This window comes from Solanum stenotomum, chromosome 12 (assembly GCF_019186545.1).
Source record: "Solanum stenotomum isolate F172 chromosome 12, ASM1918654v1, whole genome shotgun sequence".
In the NCBI taxonomy this organism is placed as follows: domain Eukaryota; kingdom Viridiplantae; phylum Streptophyta; class Magnoliopsida; order Solanales; family Solanaceae; genus Solanum; species Solanum stenotomum.
This window is the reverse complement of record NC_064293.1, coordinates 34,760,018-34,772,445: the sequence shown is the minus strand read 5'-3', so window position 1 is coordinate 34,772,445 and position 12,428 is coordinate 34,760,018. Positions and strand designations below refer to the sequence as shown.

At 37.8% G+C, this 12,428-nt stretch overlaps 1 protein-coding gene across 3 annotated transcripts in view; it reads right to left on the bottom strand.

Moving 5' to 3' along the window:
- Window positions 1-448: 448 nt before the first annotated feature.
- Window positions 449-12,428, bottom strand: part of LOC125847802 (probable serine/threonine-protein kinase SIS8) — a 28,755-nt gene continuing 16,775 nt past the window's right edge. For all 3 annotated transcript variants that reach the window (XM_049527501.1, XM_049527502.1, XM_049527503.1), the window contains 7 exons: window positions 11,322-11,610; window positions 5,987-6,110; window positions 5,846-5,865; window positions 5,470-5,626; window positions 1,034-1,322; window positions 851-923; window positions 449-638 (listed from right to left, as the gene is read on the bottom strand). In XM_049527501.1, the coding sequence (XP_049383458.1) occupies window positions 553-638; window positions 851-923; window positions 1,034-1,322; window positions 5,470-5,626; window positions 5,846-5,865; window positions 5,987-6,110; window positions 11,322-11,610 (1,038 nt within the window). In that variant the 3' untranslated portion in view covers window positions 449-552. The remainder of the gene's footprint in view (window positions 639-850; window positions 924-1,033; window positions 1,323-5,469; window positions 5,627-5,845; window positions 5,866-5,986; window positions 6,111-11,321; window positions 11,611-12,428) is intronic.

Here is a 12,428-nt window from a genome sequence, read left to right as displayed (position 1 = left end):
ACATTGGATATTGTATAGTGTTCCTCGACCTTACACCTCCTCCTACCCATTCTTCTCCGAGATATATTTTTCTTGAGAAAGACTTCGATGGCAATTTAACTCTTCTCTGAAAATTTGATGGTTTGGAGAACGTCAATCCTCTAGATTTTCCGACGTACCTTCCGTTTCAACTAGGCATTAAGGGATTGTTTGCTTGAGGCTTTAGAAGTCGCATCTAATCTGCACTAAACTATACATACCAACATTTGGTTTGTGTTGAGGAGAGGTGAAAATGATTACACCATTAAAAGAAGACCCAGGACTTCAAGTTTCAATTAATTGACATTGTGAGTATTTCTATTTGTAATAACTGATCCTCTAAACAATCCTTTTCAACAAAGTAACACGGCAAATCCGCAGAAAAGATTGTGGCATAATGAAAAAGGGAATAACAACCAGAACTAAGGAGTTTAGAAGTAACATTATTTTTTATAGACTTCAAAATTTAAGGAAATTGATGTTTAAAGACTGGAATATATACAATTTTCATAGAAGAATTAATCCTCGCTCTAATCAATTAGCAGAAGACCTACTACATTCTCCTAGCCGTGACAAAATTTCCTCACAACTAGGCCGTTCATCTGGTTCTGCCCAGCAATCTACAACACAAAACGAAAAATATATATATAATGAGTAGATCACACTATGATAGAGTTTGTACATATTATACACTAATAATGCAAAAGAATCAGGTAACCTGTTAAATTATGGGAACAAAAACTACTTTACACTATCAGTGTATATAAGAAAAATTCCATGAAATACAACAACGCGTCCACAATGTAGAGTAAGATATTCTAATGAAAATGACCTGCAATTAGCTTTCCTAGAGGACCTTCAGAAATTTCTAGCCGTTTTCCATCATTAGCAACAGCATATACAACCTGAATTTGTGAATTTCCATTATATGAAGATTGCACTTGAAGATGAAAGGAAGTGTTCTTCTCTTCTGTTTTTTCAGTGGAGCTGACAAGAAAGGTTATGTAGAAATTACCTGGATAGGTGGAACACCTTCCCATGGTCTTTTGAGTGTGTACAGTTCCCATATAATGACCCCAAGACTAAAAATATCACATTTTTCAGTGAAAGGTTCGTTACGGATAAGCTCTGGGGCCATCCATTCTGGTGTACCTGCTGAGGAAGAATCTTGCACAGGCGATGGAGTCAATGATCGGGACAGCCCAAAATCACAGATCTTGACTTTGGAGTGTTTATTTACGAGGCAGTTTCCACTCTTCAGATCACGATGCACAATTTTCATCCTATGTATACACATCAGCCCCCTAAATAATCACAGAGAAGCAGATGTTAAAGATACATTCAAAGCAGAGAGCAGATTTAGCAGAACTATAGGCTATAGCACAAAATTGTGAGAAATATTGAAAAAGAATATTATTGAATTGTTGTCTCTACAATATTACAGAGAGACCCTGTTTATAGACACCTTTTCCAACTAGGACTCTACAATACAATCCTTTTCTAAGTAGGACACTATATACTATTCCTATTCTAAGTAGGATTACATATACCCATTGCTATTCTAACACTCTCCTCAAGCTAGTGCATACATATGTATCTAGCTTGTTACAAATATAATTACTACGAGGAAAGATGAGGAGCTTGGTGAGATATCTACAAGTTGATCACTCGACTTCACAAAATTGACAGTCAATCTCAATGTACTTAGTCTTCTCATGAAATACCAGATTTGATGCATAATGTCAATCAATCTCAATGTGCTTCTATCATGAAATACTCAATTTGATGCATAATGCCAATAATAAAATTACAGTGTTGAACTTCCCAAACCAAGTGTGCAGTGACTTATGTAATCGACATACAAGGATACTAAACCACCTAATTTTGTTGCTCGGGAGTGTTTAGTAGTCTTGTATGTCGATTACATAAGTCACGCTATGGTCTGAAACAGTCTTTGCACACTTGGTTTGGGAAGTTCAAAGGGCCTGCGATATCCAGGTCCATGTCCTCAAGCATTGGGCAACGAGAGATCAAATTCTCAAGATATTTGTCAGAAATAGCAACGTTAAGCAATTGCAAGCGAAGAAATTTACTAAATGCTTGAAAGGTAGGTGGAGGATTGACAACACAATAGTGAAGAGTTAAATGCCTCATCTTCAAACATGTGAAAACTAAAGAAGGCAATTTGTACTTTTCACCCATTGGAAGTTCAAGCATGAGCCCATTCCATGACAGGAAACATATCAAGTTGTCAATCTAAGAGAAATGTTTTGGATCCGGAATATTAGAAATTCTACACTCATTAATTGGTCCTTGACGAAGTGAAAACAGATGAAGGAGAATCACACCAAGCTTAGCTCTAACTTTACCGGTTGATATATCTTCCCATAGTGTCTGATCAAGCGTTAGTTTTGGAACTTTTGCCCACTTATACCACCATTTCCTTGACAAAATAATCATCCTAACATCATCTCGTAGAGGCAAACACATTAAAATGACATCAATTACATCGTCAGGAAGGTTGCTAATTATATCACAAGTTCTTCTGCATGGCGCTTCCGTCATATTTGGAACCGATAGAAGAATCTAGATCAATTTATACTATCAATTTTTTCTCTAAAAATCTCATCTCACAATATGATGAAAGTGCTATGCAGAAGAACTTGTGATATAATCAGCAATCTTCCTGATGATGTAATTGATATCATTCTAATGCGTTTTCCTCTACGAGATGTTGGTAGGACGAGTATTTTGTCAAGGAAATGGTGATATAAGAGGGCAAAATCAAACACTATGGGAAGTATATCAACCCGTAAAGTTAGAGCTAAGCTTGGTGTGATTCTCCTTCATCTGTTTTCACTTCGTCAAGGACCAATTAATGAGCATAGAATTTCCAATATTCTGAATCCAAAATATTTCTCTTAGATTGACAACTTGATATTATTCCTGTCACGGAATGGGCTCAAGCAACTCGTGCTTGAACTTCCAAAGGGCGAAAAGTTCATATTGCCTTCTTCAGTTTTCACATGTTCGAAGATGAGGCATTTAACTCTTCACTATTGTGTTGTCAATCCTCCACCCACCTTTCAAGCATTTAGTAAGCTTCTTCGCTTGCAATTGTTTAATGTTGCTATTTCTGACAAATGTCTTGAGAATTTAATCTATCGTTGCCAAATGCTCGAGGACATGGACCTGGATATCACTGACCCTTTGAACTTCCCAAACCAAGCGTGTAAAGACTGTTTCAGACCATAGAGTGACTTACGTAATCAACATACAAGGCTACTAAACTCCCCCTCTGAGCAACAAAATTAGGTGGTTGCTCCATATAATTAATATGAGGACAGATGAATAGCTTGGTGAGATATTTGCAAGTTGATCACTCGACTTCACAAAATTGACTGTCAATCTCAATGTGCTTAGTCTTCTCATGAAATACTAGATTTGATGCATAATGTCAAACAATCTCAATGTGCTTCTCATGAAATACTCAATTTGATGCATAATGCCAATAAAACACACTGATAAAATTACAGTGTTGAACTTCCCAACCCAAGCGTGCAAAGACTGTTCCAGACCATAGATTGGCTTACGTAAATGACATACAAGACTAGCCCTGAGCAACCACCTAATTTTGTTTCTTGGGGTTGTTTAGTAGCCTTGTATGTTGATTACGTAAGTCACTCTATGGTCTGAAATAGCTTTTGCACACTTGGTTTGGGAAGTTCAAAAGGTCTGCGATATCCAACTCTGTCCTCAAGCATTGGAACCGAGAGATCAAATTCTCAAGAAATTTGTCAGAAATAGCAACATTAAGCAATTACAAGCTTACTAAATGCTTGAAAGGTAGGTGGAGGATTCACAACACAATAGTGAAGAGTTAAATGCCTCATCTTCGAACATGGAAAACTGAAGAAGAAAATTTGTACTTTTCGCCCTTTGGAAGTTCAAGCACGAGTTGCTTGAGCCCATTCCATGATAGGAAACATATCAAGTTGTCAATCTAAGAGAAATGTTTTGGATCCGGAATATTGGAAATTCTACACTCATTAATTGGTCCTTGAAGAAGTGAAAACAGATGAAAGAGAATCACACCAAGCTTAGCTCTAACTTTACGGGTTGATATATCTTCCCATAGTGTCTGATCAAGCGTTAGTTTTGGAAATTTTGACCACTTATACCGCCATTTCCTTGATAAAATACTCGTCCTAACAGCATCTCATAAAGGCAAACACATTAGAATGACATCAATGACATAGTCAGGAAGGTTGCTAATTATATCACAAGTTCTTCTGCATGGCGCTTCCGTCATATTTGGAACCGATAGAAGAATCTAGATCAATTTATACTATCAAATTTTTCTCTAAAAATCTCAACTCACAATATGATGAAAGCGCCATGCAGAAGAACTTGTGATATAATCAGCAATCTTCCTGACGATGTAATTGATGTCATTCTAATGTGTTTGCCTCTACGAGATGCTGGTAGGACAAGTATTTTGTCAAGGAAATGGCGGTATGAGTGGGCAAAAGTTCCAAAACTAACGCTTGATCAGATACTATGGGAAGATATATCAACTCGTAAAGTTAGAGCTAAGCTTGGTGTGATTCTCCTTCATCTGTTTTCACTTCGTCAAGGACCAATTAATGAGCGTAGAATTTCCAATATTCTGAATCCAAAATATTTCTCTTAGATTGACAACTTGATATTTTTCCTGTCACGGAATGGGATCGAGCAACTCGTGCTTGAACTTCCAAAGGGCAAAAAGTTCATATTGCCTTCTTCAGTTTTCACATGTTCGAAGATGAGGCATTTAACTCTTCACTATTGTGTTGTCAATCCTCCACCTACCTTTCAAGCATTTAGTAAGCGTCTTCGCTTGTAATTGCTTAACGTTGCTATTTCTGACAAATCTCTCGTTGCCCAATGCTCGAGGACATGGAACTGGATATCCTAGACCCTTTGAACTTCCCAAACCAAGCGTGCAAAGACTGTTTCAGACCAAGGGTGACTTACGTAATCGACATACAAGGCTACTAAACTCCCCCCACGAGCAACAAAATTAGGTGCATAAGTTCCCCAACCTAACACAATTGTCATTTTACTAATTCTAAGAACAATATTTAGCTCCAAAGTGACTTCTAATTTTTATTTTATTTTGTCTAAGGATCTTAGCAGGACTCATTTACAACTTTTCGAAGAGTCACATAAATTTTCAAAGTGTGTCCGACTGAAGAAAGTTGATGGAATTTTGAAGTGCAATGGCACCTATCCAGTCATATGGACAGTAGCCTTTATCAGACACAATGTATAACATTTCTAGGCTTTATGCCAAGATTTTGCGAGCACCCCAAAACAAAATTATTGAAAAGGTAGTTGAAATAAAAAAAATTAGTTGGAAACGAAGAACTATGAATTAGAATCTGAGTACAGAGTTTATGTTGGAAATACCTGCATATATCACAAATCATTTTCAATCTCCTTTGCCAGCTGAGGTTATTCTTCTGTCCACTTACATGAATCAAATGATATAGGGATCCCATCTCCATGAATTCAGTAACCACGGACAAACGAGGTGGAGTTGTGCAAGCACCGAGGAACAAGATAACTGAAAGGAAAAATGTGTTTGGCAAACAACTACAGAACTGTTCCTCCACCAAAAGTGTATTATTTGAATTTGGTAACATAAAACTGAAATGTATTTCATATTTCCCATAGAATCTCAAGGATCAAGTGCCTTCTACAACTTTTAATTGCATATTCAATGAAGTGGGTACAAGCAGTATGCCATCACAAACATGGATTCAGGGAAGAGCAGAAAAATTACCATTTGGGTGGCGAATGCGGCTGCATAAAGGGAAAAGAGATACAAGGTTAAGCTAGCTAAATAAGTATATCTGATTTGGTTCACTTTATAGGATGTTCCTGAGGTAAAAAAGACGAAATGATTTGTTTAGTACTAACTTACCTCAGGATGGATATTTCATTGGCAAAATCTTCAATGTTCTCTTCAGTCAATTCTTGTTCTAGGAAAACTTTAACTGCAACCTCTGTTCCATTCCAAATACCGCGAAAGACTTCTCCAAAAAAACCTTGAAATCATAACAATCAGTCAGCAAGATTTATTTGATATGAGCTCAACAGAAAATTAACATACATAATCCGTCGCATAGTTCAAAGTAAAATTACCAAAGGGATATCTGTGAGTGTCCAATTGGGAATCAACCTCAGTTTGGAAATAGGCATGATTAGTCAGATGATACCCAAGTCTGTTTGTGACCCTAAATGACCAATGGTATGCCTTGATGAATTTTTCAAGTTTTGAGATCTTTTACTTAACCATCTTTCTATGAGTACGCAACGAACAAAATAATCTAGGTGGATTACGGATTAGGTGTCCATCAATTGCTGAGTTACCTCTAGCTATCAACATTGGGACTGCATGATGATGGGTTAGTTATATAATTGGAGAATTATAGAATGATTAACAATTATATGAACACCAGTTACATGATCTCCAGGACTGATTAAAAATTGATGACGTTTCCATCTCCACCGTTGTAGAACAGAACTAATGAAAGATAGAAAAACTAGAAACTCATACTTAGTTAATGGACTTATATGCCCGCTTCTACCAAATAATATTCATAAATAAAGAATTGAGAATGCATGATGAGTTTACCCCCAGTAAAATCCCACAAAGTGGAGTCTGAGAAGGGTGTACGCAGTCCTTACCACTATCTCTCTGAGATAGAGAAACTATTTCTTAAAGACCATCGGCTCAAGCAAATCACAGCAGCAAGAAAACGAAAAAAGATAGTAGGGAGAAACATGAAAACTAACAGCAAAGCAGTACGGCGCATATATGCAAGGAACCGTAACAACCAAGTGTGATCACTTAGACACAGTAAACCACAAATGATATCAAATACCAAAAGCTAAAGACTACATTAATACTACAACCGACACAGTGCACTATACTACCACCAAACCAAAAACATGAAAAGGCTAGTAATAGGACAAGTCTTACCTACTACCTTCTACCCTTATCCGCGACCTACCTACCCCCTATCCAAGGTCATGTTCTTAATAAGATGAAGATGTGTCATATCATGTCTAATCACCTCCTCCCAATAATTCTTCGGCCTACCTCTGCCTCTCCTCGACCCCACTATATCCAACCTCTCACACCTCCTCACCGGGGCATCTGCACGTCTCCTTTTCACTCCCTAACCTCAACTTGTCCACCACAGAGGCCACCCTCACTTTGTCCCGGATATCCTCATTTTTAATCCTATCGGTCCTAGTACCCACACATCCATTTCAACATCCTCATTTCCGCCACTTGCATCTTTCATTCTTTTGAATTTGAGAGTTTTTGACTGGCCAACACTCCGCCCCATACAACAAAGCCAATCTAATCACCACTCTATAGAACTTACCTTGAAGTTTTGGTGGTACTCTCTTGTCACACAAGACACTGGATGCAAGCCTACACTACAAGCCTTCACTTCATCCATACCGCACCTATACGGTAACATCATCATCGATCTCCCCATTTCCTTGGATCAGGGACCCCAAATACTTAATCTCTCTCTTGGCGACAATTTGTGAATCAAGTATCAATTTCATGCCTGCCTCATGCGTCACACCATTTGAATATACACCCCAGATGAGTTTACCTCTTGACAGAACTAAAAGTTCTGAATAAGTATGAGAAAGAAGAAAAGCATCAAAGCAAAGAAACTATGAAGTTATCTAATGAATTTCTATGTACGGAACTTTGTGACCAATCTTGTTCTTTGAACCAGTCAACTGTCAAGGACTTGGAGGATATGAAAATCATCTTGACATGGACTTTTGTCACTTGCAAACTCAGAGCCAATACATGCTCAACAGATCCAATTGGAAAGACACTATGTTGCTTATTCAATTAGCTCTATGAGAATTTTATACCCACGAAAGTTGTGATTTTTGTAAAAGTTTTAAGTAATTTCTTTTTTTATCAAATAAGAAGGATATCATTAAGAAAAAGCATCAAGAAAATGCAATCATTACAAAGAGATTATCAGCTCCCAGGAAGGCAAAAAAAAACCTATCACAACTATCAACATAGATCTATGGAGCTCTAAATTCTAGGAATGAAGCTTTAAGTAATCTTACCGAGAAGGAAATACAGTGCACCCAGTCAATCATTGATTTCTGTCTCTGCCCTCTGCCAAATTATACTGTATGTATCTCTCTCTCTCTCTCTCTTTCTTTATTCAATTCTAAGAATCTGTGAAGGAATGTATCCCAGTACAGATAAAGCATGGCCGCTAGTCATTATCCATAATTTTGCGCTAATATCCCTTACTAACTCCACCTATGTGGTTCAGTTGGAAAGAAAAAGAACCATCATTGGAGTTCTTGGATGAATTATGTCATCCTAAAGATGAAAGAGGGATTGGAGTTAAGAGAATGGAAAATATCAACGACACATGCATTATTATGAACAGAAGGTGGAGATTCAGGACTCAACCATCACTGTGGGAAGCTTTTCTCAGAGCTAAATACTGTACCAGAGACCAGTAAAAATGGTCTTCAGGAAACTCTCGGGCATGGAAAGGTTTGATGCAGATTAAACTCAAGACTGAGAAGCACATATTTTGGAGAATTAATTCAGGGGAATGGAGTTCTTGGTGGGACAATTGGACACTTAAAAGGAACATTAACTATCCAATGGCCAGGTTCCCGAAGATCTGCTAAACTAGTCAAAGATTTCATGGAGCATGGTAGCTGGAATGTGAATAAGCTGGAAGGAATGGTAACGGAGCACCTGGTCAGATATGACAGAGGTCCATTCCTTTGTAAAATCTCATTGACATGGAGACAGATTAAAAGAAAATTACGTTTTGATGATATTATTACTAAGTTTGGAAATCAGATTGCGTTTAAATGCTCGTGTTGCAATGAACCACAATGTGAAACTTTACACCATGTACTCGTTGAAAGTGATGCTGCAGTTCCCTTGAGGATTTTTTATTTTTATTTTTTGCAAATGCCAGGGGCATACAAGCAGCATATTAGACCTATCAGAAATGTCTTGAGTAGTTGGCAGCAGCTTAAGACTCAGAATGTAGTCGACAAATACATATTACAGGTTGTGCCAACTGCTATTTGTAGGGAGATATGGAGAAGTAGACGTGCTTGTAAGTATGGGGACAAAAGCTGCATTAGGAAAAGATTTTAAAGCTGCAGTATCTTCTTCTCCTAGCATGCAGTATCATATTATGTGGAACATTAAAGCTGCACTAGGAAAAGATTTCAGACATGAATTGGCCAACAATCTGTGAGATGGTTGAGAGTCTGAAACCAGTTACTATATGGAAGTCAACACAAATGGCATGGTCATTAGAGAAGGGATGAACGTGGTGATTTAATCATGGCCTTCTCCTCTGCAGTTGTGTGTAATTGGAACATGGCATGAGCTAAAGCTGCCAGATTTGGAATTGAATGGTGTTACACAGGGATTTACCAGATTCATAGTGGAGCTTGACCGATTATTGATGATATTTTGAACAAGGCTACTAACAAGCAGAAGTTGAGGAGGATGATTGAAGATATCATTGCAAATCCTAAACCAAGATGAAGTATATGTTAACCATTGTTACAGAGAGGTGAACCAGGTGGCAGACTGCGTGGCCAACTTTGCTACATCCATCAATGAAGGCATAATATTCCATTCCTTCCAGTGGCTGCCAACACTTGATAAGGGCCCTTTCCAACTAGAAAATGGCAACTCCCTAGCATAAGAATTAGATATGACAAAGTGATTTTTTTTTGTTGGCTAGAATGTATAGCTGATCATGGAAGAAAGAAGACGTAGTAACTTTCTTCTACTTTTTTGTAATAGAGTTGTACCTCTGAGGTTACACCTGCCCCCCCCTCCCCCCCTTTTTTTTGGTTGACCTCAATGCTTAATAAAACACTGCCCAAAGTCGATCTGGGTAAGGTTATTAAAAAAAATTGCCACAGTGAGCTTTCTCACATTACTGGTCTCAAGCCCAGATAATGGTGGAGGATTGCGGTTGGTGACAATCAACATAAATCTAGTCAATTTATGATGAATCCTCACCCCAACTTGCTTGGGCCTGAGGCGTTATTGTTCTATACCTTACTGGGCTAGGGTTTTATGCTTTCAGAAGGAAATGAGAAAAGGAAAAAGAACACACGATAGATGTTACTCTGTACAGATAATCCTTGACTTTCAGGATAATGATGTGAAAACTTTCACAGTGTGGGAAAATAAGGGTAAGTTGCACACAGGTGAAAAATATGCTGCCAAAAGAAAATAGCAAGGAGCAGATTCATGACAATGAATTAACAATTAAGATACCACACTAAGATAAATAAGCATACATAATAATGGTTACTTGATAAGGGAACATACATCAAACTGTACATGAGAGAAATGTCCCAGTAACTGTATGAAATCATTGTTTCTTTTCTTTTGGCTTTAAATGGTTCAATCATTGTCAGCGACTAGCATGTGTTTTCAACCCTAACCAAACAGTAAGTCATGCAGTTATAGCATATCGAGCAGATGGAAGCAAGGAATACAGATGTTGTCATCTATTGGATGTGGTTCATTTCCCTACTGAATTTAAGAATCACCTTTCATTTCATTTTTCTATTCCCCAGAGACGTTACTGACAACTTAAACTAACTTTCAGAACCTGATATCAGATGAAAAATTAACAGTGTGGTACAATCCACACTGGTTAAAAAATGTAATTATGTCACTCCATGAAGAATGAACACATTACAGATCTTTGGAGGTGACAGGTACACAACCTCTTGGTGAATCATAATTCTTTGTGTTAATTTTCTGAATGCTCTGTGATGCTTTCCTTATTAGTTGTCATGTTTTCTTCACTTCTATAATTTATTTTTCACAACTACTTTGATTTGCTGCACTTGAGCGAGGGTCTTTCGGAAAGAGCCTTTTACCTCCATGAGGTAAGGGTAAGGTCTTGCATATACTCTACCCTCCCCAGACCCCAACTATGGGATTACACTAGGCATGTTGTTGTTGTATAGCTATTTGTGTTCAAAGAAACGAAAATAGCAAGAGAAATAAATGCAGATAGACCCTAACATGTGAAATGAGCAATGTCCACCGACCAACCACCTGTGTTCCCACCCATAGGAAAGCCTTTAGTTAACTGCTACTGAATGCACGACTCAATAAGCACATGGAGCTTCAAACTACACGTGGGTTAATTAGGTGTCATATTGTAGTATATAAGAAGAATGTATACCAATTCCAACACGTGCTCCAATGGTTATTTCAGAGAAATCAATGTTCCATTCATCAAATGGTAACAATGGTTTGTTGAGGATCCTTGATGATTCTATCACTTTGTCCAATCTTGACATCATATCAGGACTGCCAAAAATTCCTGCTGCCTTGCCTCTGCCATAGCTCCAGCGTGGTGATGAAGGCAGGGATATTGCTTTGTCAGATGGCAAGCACTTCCTGTGAAAATGCTGTGCCTGACCTTTTTCACTATTTCCTGTATTTAGGTCATCTGAACGGAAATTTTGTACCTGGAAAGTGGTTGATATGATTAATGTCATTATTGAGTTGAGCATATTCTATGGCTCTTATTCTATCGGTTGATCCAACCGACTCACAAACAAGTTAACAAGCATAGAAAACAAGGTCTTACAGAGTTAGAGAACCGGTTGGAAGTGGCTATAAGAAGCATAACGTGAAAAGTATTAAGCACAAATTATTGAAAGCAATATCACAAATTAAACACACTAGGAGAAATATTTAACAATCACGGCTTTGCTTCTCGGAAATTGAAGTGGATTTCCTGAAGAATGTAAGAACTTTTTTCTTAAAGAAAACTATAAGCACATGTCCTCAGCATGTTTAAGATTTTCTATTTCCTTTTATGACAATGGTGTCTGGAGAAACTTCTGTGCACCTCAAAGAATCTACCAAGCAACCTGCTACACCCAACAAGCACAAGTGCTGGGTAATCCATCAAGGTTGGAGCAGATGAGCACACACTGAATGTTGTTGTCACAATTCAAACCTGGGATGTCCAGTTGTTACTCCTATGCCTCAACCTCTCAGTCAACCCTTGGCAACCATGTTTAAGCTCATATAATAAGCATAGACACATTGTGTCCTTCATGACATATTAATACCTCCCAAAGGTAACTTCCTCTGCAACAAATTCGGATTTAGTTGGAGGAAGTTTTGTTTATTCTGAGATAATATTTGGGTAGATTTGTAAACTGGAGTCACTGCACCAGATTAGACCCAATTTAAGCTTAATGTGGATTGGGTTCCATCCAGGGTTAGGTTGATTGTACTAGTTGTCATATTATTTATTTCATCTTTTCAACAAAAT